At 43.1% G+C, this 24232-nt stretch overlaps 1 protein-coding gene across 3 annotated transcripts; it reads right to left on the reverse strand.

Annotated features, from left to right (window-relative positions):
• Positions 1-23518, reverse strand: LOC105564831 (janus kinase and microtubule-interacting protein 3-like). Of its 3 annotated transcripts, none has more exons than XM_012017544.1 (14): positions 23381-23518; positions 21627-21816; positions 20722-21075; positions 20258-20531; positions 19799-19912; positions 17456-17545; positions 6074-6163; positions 5706-5828; positions 5059-5385; positions 4673-4894; positions 3661-4488; positions 3407-3508; positions 1703-1836; positions 1-1353 (listed from the first exon to the last, which is right to left on the reverse strand). In XM_012017544.1, the coding sequence occupies exons 2-13, from the start codon at positions 21809-21811 to the stop codon at positions 1813-1815; spliced, it is 2733 nt and encodes a 910-aa protein (XP_011872934.1). In that variant the 5' UTR covers positions 21812-21816; positions 23381-23518; the 3' UTR covers positions 1-1353; positions 1703-1812. The 3 variants fall into 3 exon arrangements, with proteins under 3 accessions (XP_011872934.1, XP_011872933.1, XP_011872932.1); XM_012017543.1 differs by having other exon boundaries at positions 2949-3508; XM_012017542.1 differs by having other exon boundaries at positions 2889-3508.
• Positions 23519-24232: the final 714 nt, after the last annotated feature.

Below are 24232 nucleotides of genomic sequence, written 5' to 3' on the forward strand. Positions count from 1 at the left end.
AACAGGTAGACAATTTTATTCGTTTCTCGTAGATACACACGCAGATACAACGAATAAAATCAATTCTATGTATGAAACGAACCTGTGAGGCGAGGAGCCATAAAGCTGTCAGACAGGCGTGATTGAATTGTCTCGAAAGTTCATACAGCATAAATACGATAAGCGCTTGGATATACACACTTCTTGTAAAAGATACTAAATCTACCAAATCACTCGAAGTCAATATTCGTGCTAAGGCACGCTGTGTTCAACGATCGAACGAAAAGTAGGACTAGAAACACATTGTTTACATTCTAATACACATATCAATGAATATTAAATGCTGAAGCATACGTACGCGAGAGTACACGTATATATTTTTCAGATATAAAGAGACACACGCAAGCCTAGCTTAGTTTCAATAAGATTCATGAAATTATTCTACAGCGAAGGTAGCGATTATTTCGGATTAATTCAGTATACAATCCTATTATGTACCTTATATCGCGCAAAATCAATGTGCAAAGGTTTAAAGAGAAAAACTAAGAAGAATATATCGGAGAAAAGTGAATCGATCCGTCTAGGAATTTATATATTCCCTACGATACGTGTATATTACTTTCCTACAATTACTCTCTCTCTCTAACGATTCTTCATGCAGTGTATAATGACGGAAATATAACAATATCTCCAATAATCGTTGATGTAGATACTACAGAATCTTTGTTCTCAGCGTGAATGGCACCGCACGGACGTGCCTTTGTGCATCGCTCAATGCATCACGGATCGCGCGATAATTTGCGACGCACACGCGACGTGTGTCGTCTCAAATGAATTTACGCACGCGCAATTTTTCTCTCGTCGTATCAAATTTAAATGTACGTCGAAACGTAGATTTGAATTTCGATAAGACACACTAAGAATTCAGAGATATATCTGATACGTCGCTTGATGCAAGGACACGTCTGTTTGGTGCGATCTTCCTTTGATTCTCTGGGTGTATCGCCATCCCGTAAAAAGAAATGCATCAATCGCAGATGTTTTGAACCATACGTGAAATTAGTTTGTAATAATTGTTACAACGTTGTAACAATTATTACAAAGCACCGTTATATTATATAATATATAGTTATTTTGCAACAATGCTTCATATAATTTACGCTCGCGTGTGAAGGAGATATTTAGTCTACGGCTTATTTGGCACTTGATTTCACAGCTTGTACGAAAAGATTGGTCGTGACGTGGGGGAGGTGGAGTACGCCAAACCGAGGGTTTAGGGTTGGCACTCGATCCGCAGGCGCCCTCGTTTTATTTCTAGGACGTACCATTTCTGATCGTCACTTGGGAACACCAAGCAGCGCCAGCCGTATTGTCCTGTAAGAATGAATGAGAAGAAATGATAAAAGTGAATTATGAGCGAGCTGTTATTTGTGATTCAAAATCAATGAGAGGACCGAATAAAATCGGAGCCAGCCCAGTTGTAGATAAACTGAGTTAAAGTCAACTGATCGCTATAATTTCTCTGTACTATGATTAATTTGCACGTCCACGTTTTACTTGCACGTACGTGTGAATGGATGATATTAGATACGCAGATACATAATCGATATCCAATTCGCGGAATAAGTTGACGTAAAGACCACGTTTTGAGGCGCGCCCGAGAAGCGCTCATTATGATTTGCCGCTTATTAATATTAATGAACATTTAGAAACGTTACTTTACCTCGTTTGTGCCGCGGGTTCACCCACGGGTTCATTGACTCTCCGTGGAACTCGTGGGTTGATGGACAGAGTCTGCGACGACGAGAGACGATGGAGAACCTCTTCTCGCCTTTATCTCCAGCGAAAATAGATCACCTGCGTACAGTACACCCATGGTAAAGCACGATCGCACGTCACGTTCCCCATACAGCACAGAAATTTTCAACTAACGTTTCAGCAACATTGTAAACTTGTAAATTGCGATACAATATTACAGAGACATTGTAGGAGACCATGCAGTTTCAACGATTTGTAACGATCAGTTGCAAAAATATTGTAAAAACTATTACACAATATGTACACTGCGGTCTTGCAGTGAAATATTTTTGCAATGTTTCTGCAATCTTTTTGTGCTGTACGAGTCTTAGTTGCTTCGTTGTAATAGAAACGATTGTAGTCGTTTGAATGATTTTTCTGTGTGTGATGGTCGAATAAACCGTCGTTATACAGCAGTAACGTAACGAAAAGATATAATTAATAATATCGCTAACTATGGATACGTATTCTTTTCTCAATACAAAGCGATGCGGTTTTTCTTTCGAAATGGAATTAATGCCCGCTATTGATACTCGTACGAATATGTTCATGCCATGGCGATCAATTGCTATGAGACAGATGAAGAAAATAGGAGAAGTGAAGCATAATCATTACCATCACCAACTGGTATTAAGCGCGTAATGTTTAATGCCGTGTACTACGCCATATAGACGGAAATATGCTACAAAGCGCTACTATACGGTTTAAATAGCCAGGATTTTGAACGACTCGACGAATGTTCTTTACTCGCAATAAAATCGTTAAAAACCAAGAATGGATTTGATAATCTTGAGAGAGCAAATGTTTTCGCGACAATTTTGAAGATATCAATATCACAGGCAAACTAAAAACAAAAAGTAAAACTGTAGCGCCACAATGTTCCAGCAAGCAAAAGCAGTATCCGAGACAGCCAAGTTTGCCGAGAGCAGAATCTGCAAAACGTCTGCAGAAAAGACAGCAAAATTTGTAGCAAACCCCTCGAAGAATCTGTTGTCGACAGTTTTGCGCTATCCGGAGTACTATTTGGCCATCGTATTTGATAGTTGTATTTTCTTTTTCATGTTTAGGAGTCAAATATAACTGAGCTCGTCGATCGTCTGTCTCATACGTACGCTCAAAGACGTAAGGTAGACATGTAGTCGGTTAGCTTTCCTTCTCCTTGTTCCCCTCACCTCCTCATCTGCATTTTTTCTCCACGACCTCGGTCTTCTTCTGTTCGTCGCTATTTTCTGGAAGCCGTCGCTCCGGAGAACACACGCATTGTTCCGCGACCCTCTATCGCGAGGGAGGCCGCCAGCTTCTCAAAAACTACACGTCAACTTGGGCAGAGGCACCAGCTTTCAATTATAACGCGAGCACAACTTTCTTCGGCGTGAAAACGGGGAATTACAGTGAAAGTTTACTAAGACGATGTTATCGGATCTTTAGGCTACGCCCGTCTTAACTAGAGTTCGTTGTTAAGGATTCGACATAGCGACGGCGTGAGCTAAACGCAAATTTCCTGATACAGGACCAACGGATGGTCCCTTCGCCCGAAAGAGACGTCGCGGACGAATCTGACGTTTCCCATTCTTGCTGTTTTCGCAGACCGTATTTCGCGTTCGTTACCCCTAACTCGTCTTCGGCTAACCTTCTTTCCCGAGTCATTCTGGGTAAGATCAACAACGGCCGGTTCTTCGGACTCACAGCTTTTCAATTTGCCTTCCCTCTCCTTCTCTTCCAGGGATACAAGCTGTGGAACATACAATGATTCATTTACTCGCTGTTTACTTCGAATTAAAGGGGAAACGTTTGCTCTCTGTTACAGATGTATAGAATTAAGCTGTTCACACCGGCAAGCGAGTTCAATTAAAGAACTAACTCAATGCAATGTAAATTACGTACCGTGATATTGCGCTGAGCACCCAGGATGATCTGTTGGTCGGAGTTATCTTTATCTTGGCATCGAGGGCATTTCGCAATGTAATTCTCATACGTTTCTATGGTTTGAACAGCGCGCGTGCAATTTGCATCTTTAAATTGATCTTCCACATTCTGCGTATCTTCAGGAACTTGACGCTGATTTGGATTCATGTCCACTTCCAGTGTGACAGTTGTCTCGCCTCTACCGACGCTGTTATGCTCGTCGAAAGCACACTTTGCGGGCATGGTCCGCAGCTCGTTTTCCAACCAGTATGTTCTCTCTGTGAGTCTATAGTTTTCATCCAACAGCTCCTCCTCCCGCTGCTTCGACAGCTGTTTTTCTCGTTCCCGGCTCCTCTCGGCTTCCTCATGCACTTCGAGTCTCTCCTCGAGGTCACGAACGCGCTCCTGATAGGAGGTCATCTGGACTATCGAATCCACTGTCGACACGTCGAAACAGATCTTAGATGAATCGGTCGGATGGAAGACCGGTGTTGTGATCTTGACCGCTCGTTCCTGGATTCGAGCCCTTAATTCTTGGAGACGCTGCACTTCCTGCAGAAGTTCGCCGGACGGCGCTTCCGTTTGGGTACCGCAGCTAGCGAACTCGACGTCGCGCTCTTCATTTTCATACTCTTTCTCTTCATCTTCCTCGTCCTCCTCCTCGAATATACCACTCTCCTGGAGGGTGAGCGGGGGCTTACGCGGTAACACGGGTGATGTGGATTTCACGGAGTTCATTGTAGCATTATTTGTGTAGGGTATCACGGTTGCCACGGCGCGGCTACGCTGTTTGTTGATTGAATGATCCTGAAATATCATCGCATTGCGAAAAGTCAAGGGAAAATACGTGATTGTCGGCCAACAATGATCTCACGAGCGGCAAAGATTCCGTAAGTGACCGAATACTGTATTATTTTGTGTTAACTTGACAAAACTGAATTAAACAAGAAACTTGAAATGACTCAACGTTACATTCGAAAGAGAAGCTGACCTTATTCGTATGAGCAGGTTCCGGTGAGACGATGCCGCTGTCCACCGCATCGGGACTGTCCTTGCGCACGGGTATCTCTTCCATTTCGAGCAGCCGAAATTCCAGCAGCTCGTTTTGCTCTCGTATCTCCGAGAGCTCCACCAAAAGTGTAGCTTCTCGTTCCTCGGCAGCTCGAAGCTTTTCGTTCAGCTCACTCAACTCTTTGTCACGATCGGAGCATCTCTGCGAAGTACAAGTACGTCTTCTCTGTCAAAACTCTCACGAAATATTGAGAAGTAAAAAATTTCAATATCTGATTTTTTTAATTCCAGTTTATAGTCTATGATTATACGCTATAAATTTAAGCGAGAGGAAATTGTCGAGAAAAGTACGCGAAAAGACTCTACCTCTTGCAAGAGCGCCTTCTCCAGGTCGCAAATTTGAACCCTGGCATGCGACAGTTCGCGTTGCTCTTTAAGAAGCCTTGACTGTAACTCCTCGATCTCGACAAGAACGGCTTCATATGCCTCTCTGGTGACACCATTGCTCTGCCACTGACCGTAGCCTCCAGGCTGGGGCGACATCGAAGACGGGGCGCTCGACAGAGCGCTGTCATCATCTTCGTGATCCTCCTCGTCGTCCACTTCGGCTACCGGCTCCAATTCTAGCCACTGCTTATAGAATTCCTCCTTCCTTTTCTTGTTGGACAACTGCTCCAACTTCCTTTCCCTCTCCTCGGGTAACAGAAAAGTATTCGTTTTTGTTGCGTCCTTAATTTAAATTTCTAACAGAGTACTTATCATTAAGAGAATAAATATGAGTCGATTGTTGGACCAGCAAATTTAAATCACACAATCTTCATATTTTTTTTCAGATTAAGTAGGTATCTATGTTCTTATTATACACGTATTTTACACGGACTCGCAAACCTCAGATTGCGATACCCTTCTTCCAGAACAATGACGCGTAATAGTTTTGGTATTCGGCGGCCCTTCGAAATTTACAAGAAATGAAAAATTATAGTTTCCAAATTTTCCTAAGAAAATTCCATTACCTTAACTGCCTGTCTAAGTATTTCGATGACTTCCTGCTGCTCGAGCGCGAGTTCACGGAGGCGCTCGACCTCGATTTCATTTATGGCTCTGTCGGATTCTATTGCGCGCACATATGACCTCACCTTAAACAATACTCCACCTTAATGGCTTATGTCATGACACATTTTTATCGCGGTAAGAGATATCGTGGGAAATATTCGCGATAATAAGTAATCATTTACGAATGTTTAAAGTATACATACGTAATTAAAAATATTAATAAGCTTGCATAAAAACACAATAAGAGTAATTTCGCGAGCAATGTGCGTTTTTGGCAGAAACCATTACGTTAATAAAAAACAATTACTTGCGTCAAAGGTTCACCTACCATGTGACTGTCGTCTTTGAGACTCTTTTTGTCTATGCGAGATGCCGACTGTATCGGTCGGTTCCCCTCGTTCTCCCGTAACTTCCGCATCTGTAACATCGAAATAATTCATCCTTAATGGACGCTGCCCTCATAGCAGTTATTTCTGTGGACAGATTTTTTGGGGGTTTAATACGTTAAAGCGAAATATAACGAAAATTGTTGTTTTTTTTTTAGCAGCAAAGTTGAATGCTGAGATAAGAGGAAAAAAGTTTCATAATTAACTCCCACGTTTTGTCGATAGCAATTTTTGAGCAAATAACCGGGAGGTAAACAAAGCCATTGGATTCAAAGGGAGACGCGTAACGCTATTGCGGCTTTCTTCCAGAGCGGGGCATACGCCGTTCGTACGTAGCGTATCTATTCTTCGGAAGGAAGTAGCAGAAATCTATCACGATAGTCTCAGCGGATTCAGTCTTCCGGATGAACGTCACGGTCCGATGCGACATGTGTGCAACGAGCCGGGCAGCCGCGAAAGGAAGGCGGGGGATGGGGGAGAAAGAGAGAAAGAGGAGAGAAAAGCAGACGGGTTGCGTTGCAACCATTGGATTACGGAGAGTCTCGAGAGTCTGGGTGGACCGTTAGCTTGGCCCCCTGACATACAGCCGCGGCGGTCTCTCCCTTCCCGCCCCGCGCCACGCACAGTTTCCTTCTTCCTCCGGTGATTTCAACGTGCGGCATGTGCACACGAACGTAAGAGATGCGCCGAGAGAGCCGATTGCACCTTGCACACTTGCCGCACCACCGCCGCCGATGATGCACTTTGCGCCATATATGTAAATTGTTGGACACGCGCGCTCGTTTTGCACCGGCTCGTTTCTCCTCTCTTCGGGCCAGGGGGGATCGACTATATCGGATATAAGACATATTGGGACAGGTGAAACGAGCGCGTCACGCGTTACCGTTATCCGCGCTTCGCCGCACGTCTCGTCTTGTTATGTCCCGACGTTTTCTTATATTTATTCGACATCTGCCGTACAGTTATCGGGATGAACATTGAGAATAATTAGCGATTTCAATGACCGTGGAACTAATCTATTTCCCGAAGCCGCGGGAATTTCGCTAGCGTAGAGTTTACTTAGACATTCCCCGACCTCCACATAATAACTTAACACAATAACAGGGCAATAATTAAAACGTTCCAGTGAATGAGTAGTTAATGAATATTGATAAATTATTTGATCTCTTTCCTGGGTGAAAATATTGTATTACTTAGTTGCCTTGCAAATATTAAAATTGTAATTTTTAGAAGAAAATTACTTTAACTCTTTAAGGATGAAAATCGCAAAATCACATCGTGGTTCTCGAAAAATGGTTAATTACTAGTGAATAACTAATAACTGCCAAATAATTTTTTTTACACATTAATTGAGTCACCGAATAGAAAAATTATTAGTCATAAATTATATTTTCCGTGTAATCTCTTGGGGCATTCTTTTCTGTCATTACAAGAGTTGTGAAGGGATATATCCAGATTGTGTTTTATACTCTCTAAAAATTACTCAGTGCATTATCAATGAAGACAGTTGCAAGTATATCACTGAATTATTCGTGAATCAGTGAATATTCATTGTGTTCAGTGATAATCCACTGATTGACTTTTAGAGAGTAATATAATATAAAAGCAATGACGCGAGAAGCCACTAAAAAATATGATCTTTACTTCCATTTATTTGCCATTTTCCTTTTATATCCGCTTTACTCATACTTTAGCTAACCACTCGCTCCGCATCGATCTTTAATATGCAGAGAATGTTAAAAAAAAACATTCGCTGCAACTTGAGAGTGACATCTCTGTAACAGGAATCTATACGTGTCTGGCAACTCCATCGCACGATGTAATGAGAGTGGATCTATTTATAGATTCGTTCGCTCTGTGAACAGGTTGAATTTGAGACATCCTATGGGAATCTCGCGCGCGGCATCTTGACTCGATCCGTACCATCCCATACAGTACCTGATCTCACTTTCACCGATCGTCTCCCGCCCCCGCTTACGATCTCGTAATCCGTCTGCGTGTTTCTCGGATGGCTTGCGTATTTCTAATGCACTACCGTCTATTAAGGATCGACGAAACTTCCTTATTAACCCGCAATCGGTTCTTGCTCCTCGGCCGTTAGATCGATCGCGGTAAAGATTTACGGTTCGAGTTTACATCACCCGAGAACATGAAACAACTGTCCTCTTTATACGCAATTAGAACATGTAAATAAAACTAGGATATTTTATCAAGGTGCAAAATTAAGACACTCAACTTTTGCCATTTTTAGAAGCATAATTGATAAAACTGTTTTGTTATTAATTATACATTGCGTCTAACACATAATCTAATAAAAATTCGTGTGGCCCAAATGTGATAGACATAAATTTAAAGGAATCTCTAAAGACACCAACATTCTTTCGTGGCTCTTAGTTCTTTATTCCTTTAACATAATCTAATAGATTAACAAGAATAATCTTCAGGGTCGCCAGCAATAATTAACAACATTAAATTTGGTTGACCGTATCTGAGAATTTTAATGTTTAGGAATCGCTACGTTTCGACCATGGGTTTTGGTCCTTTTCAAGCGATCTGACTATACAAAGTATCATTTTTAGTTTGTGAATATAAAGACAATCTTTTCTACATCATCAAAATACACGCGAATCCATGTACATGACTTTCTCAGGTAATATTTCTAACAATTGTAATTTGTTTAACTGTTGACTCAATATCTCGGACTTGATTATATGTATACTCTATTTATGTAATAATTTGTAAATCTCTTACTTTGTATAGTCAGATCGCTTGAAAAGGACCAAAACCCACGGTCGAAACGAAGCGATTCCTAAACATAAAAATTGCCAGATACGGTCAACCAAATTTGATGTTGATAATCTAATAGTTTTTATGTAAATATGTTAAATAATCATAGAGCAATGTAGAGAGTATTGATAGCAGCATTGATTAACAACATTATTTGAATTTTGCAAATTGCATAATCGTTGCCTACGTATATATATTTGCCGAGGGGGAAACCGCTGACCAAAATCTTGTACACCAATGCCCACTAATGCCCAGTGGGCGTTACTTTATCTTATTCTCTTATTTGTCTTGTTTTATCTTTATAATGTCCCAGCAAGGCCTAATGCCCTAAAATGCCTAGTATTGCCCAGTAATGCCGCAAATTAATGCCCATTAATGCCCTCAGCGGTTTCCCCCTCGATATTTGCCCTTCTATAAAAATACGAAATATTAAGAATTCTTTAATGTCGCCAGCGATAATTAACAGCGACAGTGTTTTCTTGATGACCGGCATTTTTAATAATACAGAAAATTTATTGCGACAAATATTACCTCAACAATATTTTTCTGTATTATTAAAAATGCAAGACATGGTCAAGAAAACACTGACGTTGTTAAACGTACAATACACACACGAAATTATAACTTCTAACTAAAAAAGTATTACAGTACAATTCTATGTATACCATGAATAGACCCGTTAAACTACAATCTGCCTGAACGCATTTCCCGAAGTAGCATAGATCTTTCCCGACTCCGATGAAAAGTAAATTTTTCAATATGAAATAAAGGTCTGAGAAGTGTCAGTCAGTTTCGTCATACATGTTTTTCCAGTGCGCGAACGGCAACACGACGTTCGCTTACGATTCGTCATATTCGATTCTTACCAAGCCCTCGCACGCATGTCTGTCGCGCACGAAGCGCGACTTTCGCTCTCATTGTCAGCTCTACTCGCGCTCGGCCGACCCGCATGTAAAATCGAAATGTCCGCGTTATTGAAGGACGTGCCGTGGGTGCTGAACGCGTGCGACGTATAGCATCCCGTCTTTCCTATGCGTGCTCATTACTTCTTACGCTATGAAAGGAAGTCGCTAATTGCATTGCGGCGTACGCCCACCGGTTGCTCAGCTATTATTAATAACTGCGACGATTGGATTGGAATTATATAGCATTCCGCCGTGTAGACGTGAGACTACGTAAGCGCGCGTCTCTCCCACGCCGCGGCCGTTCCGCGTCCGCACAGATGCGGTGCCCAAGGCGCATCGTGTTTGCGGCTTGACCACGAACTTGGAGTTCGACCACCCCCTCAGGGTTTCTCAATGACGATTATCGCCGACGATCATCTCCTTTCGGGAGGAGCCAACGAGAAGAAACATCGAATCGAGGACCCGACTTATCCGCGGGGCGCGCGAGATGCCGCGAGATGAGCTCCGGGAGACCGCGGTCGCACGAAGCGCGCGCGCCTCGACCGCGCGAACGTAACTTCATCGCGGGTTCCTCGCGGAAAAGAGGATGGCGAAGATCATGCCCGGATCTCTCGATTATTCTCTCCCAGCGATCCGCCCGCGCGCGAATCTCTTTATAAAGTCAAGGATAATGGAGGCGAGGTTGAGCGAAGGTGTTGTTAAGTAGGTACATAGAGAAACCGCGACGGCGATCCTCGAGGTGATCCGGTCCGGTAACGTGACCGCGGGCTCGATCGCGCGCTAATGTATGTGCGCTCTCATGCACCGATGTATCACGACCCGTGGCTCGTATCTCTGCGGTTGCTGCGGGGCAAAAGGGGGCTCGGCGGGGGGGGGGGGGAGATTGGGAACTTTCTTCTGCGAAGTAGCTCACCGAGAGTGGCGGTATCGTTAGTCGTCGAGAAGGTACTTGCCTACCGGCGCCGCGCCGCGCGGTTCGCCAATCTCGCCCCGGCAGCGTTCTTCACCGATAGAAGGCTCAAGATAGAATCGAAGGGAGAACGTGCGCGCGGCCGTTCCACTTGCAATCGAGACGAGGAGCCGAGGAAGCGCATCCGGTGAAATAACAGCTCCGTTTGGAGCCGGCCGCGCGCGCACGGATCGCTCTGCCGCCTTTCTCTCTCTCGCCTTCCTTTACGCGTCGCGGAGTCATTGAAATTCATCCCGCGCGCCGCCTCAAAGGAGGACAATGGTAGATAGTTAAGTGCTTAAGGCATACTTACGTGTCCGCTCGTGCCTACACGCGCGCACAGGACACGCGGGGGGCATCCGCCTTGTAGGCGCGGACACGTTTCAACGGATCTCGCCAATTTCCTCGATGCTATCGGATCTCTCGTATTCGAGATTCGTGTTTTCGAACTTTGTCCTCACGTTCTTGGCGAACTTCGCATTCCGATTGTTCGATCTTAATCTTTGAGATGCCCCGGAGTCGAGTTCAAGCTGTTACCGTACGGCGCAGAAAAATGCTATTCCAGGGTGGACCGAGGCGAATCGGATCACAGGATTGAGACTATATTTGTTACGTACCGATCGAAACTCGCTCATATATTTGCGCGCGAGTTATTTCGCCCTTTTTCCTCCGCTCCTAAAACAAAAGGCAGTGCATGCACAGTTTGGCGTCGGTGTTGATCACTAAAAACTGTCCGATTCGCCTCGGTCTACCCTATTTTGAGGAATAATTTTCTTTTCTTTAGAAAGAGGATAACGCTGAAATGTGCACTATTGTAATAATTGAGGTAAATCGATATAGTTATATAAAATATCTCAAGTGATTCGATGGTAAGTTATCGCGAGGCATTTCGCACACGCACAGCAATCACTATAATTCTTCAGACGTAATGAGTGCGCGATGAAAACTACTCTTGTGGCTCTCCGTAATGAAAAGATTAACGGTTGGCACAGTATATTAATGTATTGTCCGGGAAACATTAATGCGATATATTATGCTGCGAGATCGACACATTTACGCATTTATTATACGCTTTTTATATTTATTTTGTAAACGTATTAAAATCTCTTCACTCGGGGCCATTTTTCATCTAAAATTCATTTCCCAGGATTAAATGCCGCACATTGCCGGCAGTGCGCGCAACATTCTTGAAACAACTCGGCAACGACCGCCAATTAGTCGGAAACTAATTCTTAGGACGATTCCCACCTTTCAATCACCTCTTACGGTAATTGTTAGGTATTAACAAAAACGTGTTAGTTCAACTGTGCGCACGACTAACTGGATCTACTCTCTGATTTATTCCGCGTTAGACGCAAAATGACTGCGCGAAATAATTCAATTACGGGAACTATTGTTACGTTCGGGACACATTCGTATGTGTTTTCTGCTATTTTTTTCCCTCCTCTCGCGTCGCGACCCGCATTGCGCGATCATTCCCACGGTACGTCGACGACACGCAACTTATGTCGATTTCCCTGGGAACGCGATCGACTCCACGCTCTATTCGCGTTCTACTCAGGGACAAGAGAAGGCGCCGGTGAAACCGGAGTAGGAGCGTGAAAATATTCAATCTCGATGGCTGCGTGCGAGCGGCGACTGTCGCAGACAATTACTCACATAGAACAATAGTAAATTTGTACGAATCCCGCGAGCGATGCCAATATTATTCGCAATATTTCTGAGTCTCGAACTGCGCGGTTATAGTAGAATCTTACTGTTACTTTTTATTATTTCTAGAAGAATTAAGCTCGTTATTTTCATTGAGCAAGACCTTCTCAGTGCTTTATTTATAAATCTTTTTCCTACACGGAAAGAATTTTCTCTTAAAATTTACCCTGAAAATCGTACAATCGTCGGACAACATAGTAGTTTGAACTACTTTATGAGAGTCTTTTTGAAAGTTTACCATACGTTGTACTGGTAAAATTTAAAAAACTTAAAGTTCTTCGAAATGCCGTGTGGTCCCACATTATTTTCAGGATAAATTGCGAAAGAAAATTCTCTCAGCGTAGACCTTGTAAATTTTGTCGGGTAAAAATTTGGCGATTTTTAATAAATGAATATTATTCACAGTAAGCGAAAGAGAATAGAAATAATATAATCGTGCATTGCATCGTCTTATTGTCATTGCTAAGTATTTTGTAATAGCTTCTCAGTGCTTTATTTACAAATCTCTTTCCTACACGGAGAGGATTTTCTCTTAAAATTTATCCCGAAAATCGTGCAATCGTGGGACCGCATGGCATTTTGAGCAACTTTATGAGAGTCTTTCGAAAGTTTACCGTACATTGTACCAGTAAAATGTATACTAAGTATAATTACTAGTGAAATGTATGGTAAAATTTCCAAAAACTTTCATAAAATTCTTCGAAATGCCGTGTTGTCCCACAATATTTTCAGGATAAATTGTAGAAGAAAAATCTCTCCGTGTAGACCTTGTAAATGTTGTCGGGTAAAAATTTGGCGATTTTTAATAAATCAATATTATTCACAGCAAGCGAAAGAGAATAAAAATAATATAATCGTGCATTGCACCGTCTTATTATCATTGCTAAGTATTTTGTAATATCTCATTCCGCGATCAACTTTCGTGACGACGAAACCGAGTGGAAAGCATTATCATCGTTACGATGTAATTATATCCCAAGAAAACTGTTCTCATGTGTAGAATTGAAATGTATAACTTTTATCTCATCGTCAATCAAGGCATTTTGCGAAATGAACAATTTACTGAAATATTTGTGAATCAACAATTTGCTGAAAAACCGATAAAAGAGGAATCGCTGAAAGTTTCTTTTCCCTAACGATGTTCCTAACGATGCTCTTTCGTAACATGCCTTAACGATGAATCATTGCAATGTCATTATACATGTATGCAGTGAAAATGTTCACTCTAATGATTTCTCGTGTGTGATAAACGCACAGGTGAAAGCTACTATATAGTAGCTGCATCGGCGAGAAGGTCAAAAGTTACAATTGCCAATTTCTCTCCGTTGCTCCCCGGCGACCCTTTGAACCACAAAATCAAAGTTACAATTAAATTGCCAATTCCCTTCCCCCTTTCCGCCCGGGGGACACTTTACATTGTAATAAAATTTACGTCCGCGACCGATACCGCGACGGGCGATAACAGCGCGGACGGAGGAGGCGAGGGGGGACGCGCGCGGACTGTGATCCTTACCTCGTTCCACGCGAACCCCATGAAGCGCACGTCGATGTTGCGAATTCATATAACGGGCGTGAAAAGGGGAGTATCCGGGATACGTCGGGTATACGCCGGTATACCTGTCAAACGGTACACGGAGATCCTGCGTGGTCCTCCGCTCGTGTATGTCACACCCGGGGGGGAGCACGCACGCGGGGGAAGTGGTGCTGCGGCCCACGTGCCGGAGGAACGGTGCGCGCACGGCCGACGTCTAGACCAGACTGAAGCGAGGCACCTCCGATAATCGCGGGGGCCTTCTACGCTACCTGTGCTGTGCGCGCGGAGTGTTGCGAGCGGACCCGTTCCTCTCTGCCATTCCATTCGGAAAGTTACGGGCGTATCTACGGTTTGCTGACCCGGCAGGAACTTAAGCCCGAGACACAATGAAACGCAAGATTAGGATCATAACTGCTCCCCCCCCCCCCCCCCCGGCCCCCCTCCTGCTCCTCCCAGTCCCCCTTCCTCCGTCAAAGGGTGTGACGCGAGACAATGCGCTCGCATATCCTCCGGCGTGTTATCTTCGCGTCGGAAACCGGTGCGCGATTTTGACAAATCCGCTAATTTAGCGGCCGATTAACGGAACACCGTTTAGAATAAGAAGGAAAGGGATAGACTGTTGATCGCCAGCAGAAGCTTCCCCATTGTATTTCTCGATACCGAAAGAAGCGACGTTTCTAAGCGAATTTCTGCAATAAGGGTTGCCGGACTGCGACATATCGTTTCTCCTGGAAAGGAGAGTGCATTCGACGCATGATTGAGATTGGAAATTGAAAAGTCTCGAGGCGAGGAACGTTTCTTTGCCGTTTTCATTTCTCCTTTTTAGATTGGAGTTCGTGAAACCGTTGCCGAAGAAAAGAAGCGTCTCTTTTATCGCTTTTACCGCTTTTGCCGTAGATCCCGCGCTACCGTTAGCTAGCTCGATTAAGCGGCGATAAGACGGGAAAGGGTGTCAATTATATTGTGCGGCGCATAACTACAACCTTTTAGCGGCGGCCGCTCGCTCGCATGGCCTTTAAGTTCCTTTAAGATGACGAAGACGCGTATAATGCACAATGCGGCGGCCGCGCGGGTTCGTCTTGCGACGTGACCCGGTACGTTGACCCGGCGGTATCACGATAATCCGAGTACCTTCGGCTAAAAGCGTACCATCAAGATACAAAATATCCATCGGATTCAGCGACTCGTAAATGGCTTCGTTGAATCGTTAAACGCTTCGACGAAAGTAAAGACCGTTGTCGAAAAGGTAGCGACCAACGTCGTCAGCGCATCTCTTGGAGCACGTCCAAATATCTAAGACGCGCCTTAAACGGCGCGGCATCATCTTGAGCACACCTTCGGTATCGCGTCGCATAGTGGTTCATTAGCCACGCATCGACGAGCTACCTATAGTTTTGCGCTCGACAGTGACGTAATTCTGGTGACTAACGACTTCTTTTAGTTCTCTGATTCAATGAAACGCACTGGCCAGGGAAAAAGAAGCGATAGGACACGAGTACTTCCGGTTTGAGAGAAGAGCGCTCTCTAAAAATTGTCTTTAGCATAAGTACTGCTGTCAGGACAGATGGCGTTTTTAAGAGATCGGGTATAACTCGCTGATTCCAGCTCTGAACGAGCCGAGTGTCCACGCCCGGGGGGCTTCTAAGAACTTGATGCTGTATATATAAACTTACATCGGAAGTCACACGATATGATAATCGCGTGCACCGGTACGGTCCTCTGGGTGAACCGTTGGCTTGTTCACACGACGGTTCTTTGCCGTCGCACGTATCTGAGAACGAATGAAATAAGGAGGAATTCAGATCGAGATACCTGCCGAGAAGGAAACAAAGCGACTATTGAGATACATTCCACTCGCGACAGACGATTAACTGAACAGCTCGTAGATGTATTTCTTATGTAACTTCATTAAATGCTGCCAGATCAATATCCAAAGCGATGACATTCAAATCGGAAAACATTTTAATTAACTATTCCTTAGCCTCGAACAATGGAATTGTTCAACAAATACGTGCGAGTAAATGGATGTAACATATGGTATGTTCATGTTTTATTTCTGCGATTAAATTGGGATCGACTTTTATGAAACTATCGTAATAATCGTAAATGATTGGAAACGAAGGGCTTGTTAGAAAATAACCTTTATGAGTACGACTGCAAAACGGGTAATATTTCTTACGTAATTTAGATATCTCGACATTGAATATTTGTAAGTCGTAGAAACTTTCAAGATCTGATAATCACGTTTCTCTTTTCTCATAAAAATGATTTTTAAATATTAATTTGTTAATGCCGGTAGAAACTATTTAGAAAGTTAAACATTTTTTAGTTATATCGATTGCTAACGTCCGGTTCCACCAACGTTGCTTAACTTAAAGCTTAGCTTAATTCGTTCTTTGTCTCTTTCCAACTGTTACCTTAGAAAGAGACAAGCATGAATTAAACTAAGATTAAAGTTAAGCGACGTTTGGTGAAACCGGACCTAAGTATCGTAAAATAATAATATGACCATATAATTTTGTTTCTTATATCTTCCAAAAGGTTTAAATATTTTAACACGCACGCACAATCATTAGTAAATATACTAATGGCGATGTTTCTTGTCTAAAATTGAAGTATTTTCTAAAAAAAAATATTGCGAGATGATGTTAGTAGTATTGGATTAAATAATAAAAGACTGACTGAAGTTTAGCGATGCAAATTTATATACGCAAAGTCTTGTTATTCGTCTTCGGTGAATCGTCAACTTTAGATGATTAGGTCGGCTTAAGATAAATTTTCCACGACACTTATCGATGTTTTGTTGAAAACTTACAGCGAATTCGGTTGGTTGCACTAGTGCGCACTGAGTGCACACTAAGCCTTGTTTCCAGTCAGTTCTTTTATTTAAAGATCATCTTAAATACCTCTTGCAATATTTCTTATCCAGAAAAATGGTCTGTACAACATTTGCACTGATCATGTTTTGACTAAATACTCTTTGAACGTGTATATAAGACAAAGTTAAATATAAGAACTGACTATATAAACAAGTCTTAGGCCGATATTCATAGTCGATTTCTTATTTCAATATCATCTCAAGTGTTGTCTTAAGAGGCTAATACGGCTCTGTGATTGGTTAAAAACACATTAAGAGTATACTTACGATGATCTTAAATATAAGAACGGACTATGAATACCGGGCCTTAGTGTGCAGTGTGCACTCAGTGCGCACTGGTGCAAGCAACCGAATTCGCTATTAGACATATAATGTATATTTGTCACAATTTGCTTTAGCGCGTAAGAAAGATTGTCTTCAACAAACATGGTGTTGCATGCACGACTTACCTGATACACGGCTATTCCCGGGCATTTAATGTAAAATTAGATCCTGGTTTTCGATCGGTCCGCGGCTTTTCTCGCGGAAGCGGAAACACACCGGTAAATGCAAGATACTCACCGTCTCCTGCTCCGCCGGCGCCAACTTTCGACGTTTCAAGAGCTTCGACAGCTTCTCAATCTCTCGGCTCTTGCCACGCAGCTCATCCATCTGCAAAAATTCGCAAAACTCGTTTGAATGCGGCGGATCTCTCGCGCGTGGACACGTGTGGCGAAAGTTGCAATGAGAAAAATTAACATCGCGGCGAAGAATGGGATACACGGCGATGACGAAGGGGAGGGGCAGCGCGATCGGTCCCTTTCGTACCGCTTTCGAGCTCTCACCTCGGTCCCACCGCGGCTCAGTCAGGCTTGTCAGGGGCCCCGGGGGCCTTTTTGCCTTCACCTTGTCTGTACAGGTGTGGGATGAGAGAAACCGCCGCGTTATCCGCCGCGCCGATATCCCTAAGCATTCACGGCGCTCGCACGTACAAGCGCGTGCGTTTAGTTCCGGTTGCGCGCGATACCCAGGCACGATTTCTGAGAACGATGAATCATCCGGCGGCCGGAAGTTTTAAATCAATGATTACCGTGATCGGATTACGTTCCGAACGTGACGGCTGCACGCGCAAACGAACGCCCGGGTCTCGTCTCTCGAAGCTACAATCGAATTCGTTCGATTCGTAGCGTGAAAATGCGCGAAAAAACGATTCTCTTTCGTTCCACTAGCATCGCATGCTACGTGTTGCATAAGCGTTGTTTAATCCGAAAGATTCTATCGCGACTTTATAGGCGTATTACTCTCGCAATAATTACTTATTGTTGGATTAATAATCAGTGAGATTCTTCCGCAAAATCTGGCGGACGAGCTAATTTTCATTAGGCTTCCGCTCGACAAGCGAGATTCGTGATTCTTCATTTTTCTTGGGTCGCTCCACATGCCAGACCGACCCTCTTTTTTATTATCGTCGATATCGGGCTGTTCGCCAAGAATCGGGTCGCGATCGCATTAGTCCGCGCGTGCCGGCAATGCGGTAGGCAACATCACTGCACGTTTTTCGACCGCAATGTGGCATGCTAGGAAGCGGGAAGTGCCTGTCCAAGCTGCGAGCCGATGAATACGAGCAAACGTCGTAGAATTAAATATAGCGTCCGATGCGGACTTGGACGCGCGGTAGCGACAGAAATTAGACATGGCTCAGAATAAATCGTTGAAGCGAGTTTACGTGTGTATTATATAATTGACGATTCGTTTTGCGAATGAAGCTAGATACAAAATGATCTTGGTAACTTGGAGAGCATCGAGAGAAATGAAATCTTAATTCCACGTAACAGGAGGAAATTATTATCAAAAGTACTCTTCGTCTCGCTTAATTGGTATCGTTATTGAAGTGATTGTCAATTTAATTAGGTATACCGTGTACTTTGACCAGCTTGGAACGGCGTTTTCAAGAGAAACCCACTCCGCGTTGTCGAGAAAACGATTACACGAAAGAAAAATGTTGAAAGGCACCAAGATTCAGCTTGACCGCTCAAAGACGTTTCTATTGCTAGAGGAAAGTCGCCTGTTATGAGACAAGTTCCTAACATGAGCGGGGGTTTCTGTTAAGTTAACAAGCATCGTCTATTGGTTTCACCGTGAATGTATTGCTCTTGAAATCCGTTTAGCGGAAAATTGATTGTTAGATCGTGTAATCGTCGTGAAAAAAGATTTCTGATTAAATTTGAACTATCTCATAATAGGGGGACTCTACTTCATTTCGATGCAGTTGAAATAACGAAGTGAAAAAGGACTACAAAATTAATTTCCATAAAAGTTGCTGCTTCCTCTGTAGCGACCGGTCGAGTGACTATCACTCGTATTATCAGCATCGAAAGGTTTCAATGTAAACGTTGGTTATTTAAAGCAATGTTTCGCGAAGGCGAGCGAGCAACCTTCCCGTACTTCATTGCTGCACGTGCAGTCTGCCTTGCAATTTGCAAATTGTCGAATCACATCGAAATTCCGGAGCCCATGAATAGCGTGGGAAACTCGTGACCATTTTGGGTAATCGCATAGCGAGGGCATTCTTTTTCGTCGACGCTATGGCAAACCGTTCGCCGTGTCGGTAAAACTTTTGTCCGTACGAGCCGACGGGCCGGACTGCTGCATCCTGGACAGACTCTTTCCTAGTTAGTGCGGGCCAATACCGCAGGGCATAATTTTTTAATAAGCATCTTGGAGGAGTCTCGTGCTGACGCTAGCGCTCTCGCATTCGTGAAGGAGGATATTTTTACGTGCCTGAGCGGTGAGTCGCCCTCAGAGCGATATTACGACTCCCTATTCTAGCCTCGAGCAACGCCACAGCCGTATAATTATTAAGAGCCATTAAGCTATCTAATGACAGCGCTATTGATATTTCCGATATCTAAACTATGCGCTTACCATTTTTATAGCTTCGCTGCGAAGGGATTTTCGCATTGCGGAAAGTTCAGCCTCGTGATTCTCCCGTTGTGCTCGTATCTCAGCGATGCGAGCTTTCTCGGCATTTAGAGCGATCTAAATATAAAAGTATCTCTTATAAGCGAGAAATGGAAGGAATGAAATTATACCTTGGACATAAATCAATGACGATGTATCTCGAAAAAGACACATTTGCTTAAGAGTTATATATTAAAAGAGATCCGATTAAACTTTTAGTAGAGAAAAATGACCATCGACTTTGTTAAAATAGACAATGTCGTAATTAATATTTCTATATTTACTACTAAAGTGATTTATATCTTTAATATTATAGTTAACCATTTCTAAGTTTAAGTTTAAAAGTCGCCCCAAAGTTCACAAAAACTTGTTCGACAAATTTCAAACTGTCCAAGTATTGACAAAATTAATGAGCGTTCTTACACGCAATTTTTCTTCGAGTTTCTCGTTTTCTCCGCGTAGATTTCGTATTTCCGCTTCCAGACGGCGCGCATCGCCGTAGGAAGAAGTACCATTGGTATTGCGAGCAGTGTTTGCTTGCGATTTCACCAATTGTTCGAGTTTTCGTATTGTGCCCTCAGCTTCAATTAAGCGTTTTCTGAGGGTTGACAATTCATGCTTGTGACTCTCGTCTTTCACGGGATCCGATTTGAACGGTGGCGACGGCGATGGCGATGGCGACACTGATTGGACGATCCTGAAAGAAAATATCGTCTTCAATACCTCTTTGAATTGCGTTAATTGGACAATCTGCGGAATTCAAATTCCGGAAATTACAAATTCACGAATTGTCCACCGAGATCCTCGGACTTGGGAAATAACTGTCGTGAGAAGTAAACGATTGTAGACTTAGGACCCGAAGTTTCAGGCTTGTGGATACACCTTACCTAGTCTTTAGCTCGGCTATGATCGGTTGATACTTGGCTGCCTCGGCAAATCGGGCCTCTCGAAGGGCAGCTTCGAACTCCCTCTTGGCAATTTTTGCCGCCCTTCGCTCTTCGTGTAACTCTGTTCGCACGTTCGCCAGGTCCTCGCGTAGCCTTCGCGCTCCTTCCTCGAGCCATTGTATCGTTTTTCTCAATCTAGTCGCATCACATCTTCCCACGCCTGCTTCGCAAGACCGTGACATTCTAACATCTTGCGGACTTATTGGCACAGTCTGATCTTTCTTTCTCAGACGTGGCAATGACGAGTCCTTTTTATCTTCCGTATGCTCAGCCCTTCTGTCGTTGGTTGCTTCACTGAGGGCGAAGAGCAAGAAATGTCACCATACAACAGAAAGCACGTAATTCATTTCATGTAATATTTTCTGATTGACCGAACCAAGCTTGTACCTTTTTTTAGATGCGAATCATAAAATATATCCAAATACAGCAGATTATTGTAGCAATAATTGTAACAACTGCCAAGAATGGCCAATATTTCGTTTCTAATACGTGTAGCATACGCGAGCATTTCCGGATGTATGAAAAACCGCAAAAATCAACGGTGAGAATCGGGAAGATCGTGAATATTTCTACAGTCATTATTCAAGTCACTCTCAAGTAGTTCATCTCGTCAAAGCGTTTACGTCTTATCTTCTCTAAACATTTTTTTCTAATTCAAAGGGTGTTCTTACGACAAAGATCCATTAAGAAACTGCGATAATACTCGCGTTTTTTTTTCGCACAATCAAAACTCTTCCCTTCATTTAAATAGATGTCTTTGTTTAGCCGCATCGTTGATGCATTTTTCCATACGCCGATTAACTGTGGACATTTATCTCGTGCAAAATCGCTATAAATATCCTTACGCATAGGAGTTGCACGACTCGTCGCGTCGCTGCGTTTTCTTAGGGATCTCCGAGTTCGTTGTCAGAGATTCTAATCGTCGTCGTTTTCTCGCACCCTCCGTGGATGCGAGAATGCTGACTCCAGTCGTCGTTGATTTGTTCGTGTTCGTCGGCCTGACGGTGTCTCCCTCTGAGGAGCTTGCCATCGTCGCTGGTAAAAAAAAAAGCGCAGGTATTTATAAACTTGTTCAAACGTTTATATACATACGTCGGATCCCCCAGCCTAAGCGTGCATAATCAAAGAGCTGCGAGGGAGGCTGGACATTTTCATTCTTAAAAATTATTTTCAAAACAATCGCATTTAGACAATATAAATTCCTCTTTTATGAAACACTAAATCGCTATTAAATGAAATGAGCAGGGTTGGGAAGTAACTCGTTACTTGTAACGAAGTTACAGTTACAGTAAACGTTGCAGGTACAGAAACTAACTTAACTTCGTTACTTTCTCTACATCTGTAACTGTAACTTAACTCAGTTACACTTTTTCGATAACTAGTAACTAATTTAATAGTTACATTAATAGTTACTTTATATATTTTTTTTCAACCTCCACAGATCGCATTAGGCCTTGCATTTGCGCATAAACGCCTTTATTGCCGCTTTACAATTCAGATGCAGATTCGATATTTTTATTTCTACACTGAAAAAAATTTCTGGTTGAATATGGACGAATCAGATAATTCCTTTAGGACTTACCAGAATTCCTGTAATCCTACAGAAATTCGGCAATAAAGGCGTTTATGCGCAAATGCAAGGCCTAATGCGATCTGTGGAGGTTGAAAAAAAATATATAAAGTAACTATTAATGTAACTATTAAATTAGTTACTTTGCAGTTACTTCCTTGCAATACACTGAAAAAAATTTCTGGTTGAATATGGACGAATCAGATAATTCCTTTAGGACTTACCAGAATTCTTGTAATCCTACAGAAATTCTGGTAAATCCTAAAGGAATTATCTGATTCGTCCATATTCAACCAGAAATTTTTTTCAGTGTATTGCAAGGAAGTAACTGCAAAGTAACGATTCGTTACTTTTCGAGTAACTGTAACTGTAACGCGTTACTTTTCAGAATTGGTAACTTGTAACTGTAACTAGTTACATTGTTAGCGAAAAAACTGTAACTGTAACTAGTTACTTTTATAAAGTAACTTTCCCAACCCTGGAAATGAGCTATTCTTATCCCGCATGTCGTACCAGGAAATCGGAAAAGTCTAGCTTTAAAATTCTTTCCGAGCAAATTGAATGATCCTGTCGCATTATTTTGAAGCAGCTTTGTCAATATTGAAAACTTTTGAATTTGTTAGGTACGAAACAATTATTAGAACTGGTATTTCCATTGAAAGGCAAACGGGAGGACGGAACGATAAAAAAGATCCTTCATTACGAGAATATAGATATTATTTCCAATACCTTGGTATGAGAGCATTAATGCTATTATCTTAAATGCCTTTACTTTATAGAGTGCGTGCGGGGTCAAGAGCGTTTACTTTCAACTGCGGATTCTCTAATTGAACGTTTAAACGTTTCAAATGCGATAACGGGGACGGAATTTTACGTAAAACCGCAGTGTAACTTGGAACCGCGCGTAATATCTCCCAAGGGTTTGTTGTTATTTAGCGAAATCGAAGGCGCCTCGTTCCATTTTACAGCCGCGGCGCGACTCGTAAAAGCCGCCCGGTTAACAAGAATCGCGACAAAAAGCGGACTTACCGTTTTTCGTGAGGACGTGAGAATATCTTAGCCGACCAGTCGGACTTAGCCGAGTATATTGGATCCGGTACGGCGGGGCGAAACCTCCTCGCGAGAGACACCGTCGCCAACTAAGAGAGACCGGGGCCCTAAACTACACCACGGCCTGCGGCCGCTATATGTGCTAATCGCGTCATCTCGTCTCTTTGGCTCTATTTAGCTCTCAACTCTCCTGTCTCCTCACCGCGTCTACCCGCGCCCACCCACTCTAAGTTTGACCAACTAGCCGTTCACGTCCGCTTTCATCCGCACGAACTTGCTCGCGAGCGTTCCCGAGACAAAGTGCCTCGATCGGGAAGGAGATCGTTTCTCGTATTTTAATAGAGGCTAATCTCGTGAGATAAATGAACAGGTACCCGGAGACTGATCCGCTGCTGAACGTGTCCGGCGTGGACAGTGAAAGTTCGACTCCACCAGTCTTTTCAGTCTCCCATTGAACGCCGCCGAACAAAGAAAAAGGAATCGGAAAGAAAAACTGATAGCAGTACTAACGGCAATGCGGCGATACAAGATACTTCCTTTAAAGCGCAAATGAAATTAATTTGTCAACTAGCTCCAACAGCGCGTGCAAATTATATAGACTTAATAATACGCTTCGGGGATACGGAGTACTTCTACGATAAGCACTAGAGGAAAGTCCGCTATTATGAGATAGGATTCTGATGCGAGATAGCAGGTTTGCAACGTCCGAGTTCAATCGCAAATCTTTTTTCGCCACGATTACCCGAATCTAACAATCAATTTTCCGCTAGACAGATTTCACTCCGAGGGCAATAAATTCACGGCGGAACCCACGGATGATGCCTATTAATT

The sequence above is a fragment of the Vollenhovia emeryi genome, unplaced genomic scaffold (genome assembly GCF_000949405.1).
Source record: "Vollenhovia emeryi isolate VEMERY1.0 unplaced genomic scaffold, V.emery_V1.0 DF939159.1, whole genome shotgun sequence".
Taxonomy (NCBI): Eukaryota; Metazoa; Arthropoda; class Insecta; order Hymenoptera; family Formicidae; genus Vollenhovia; species Vollenhovia emeryi.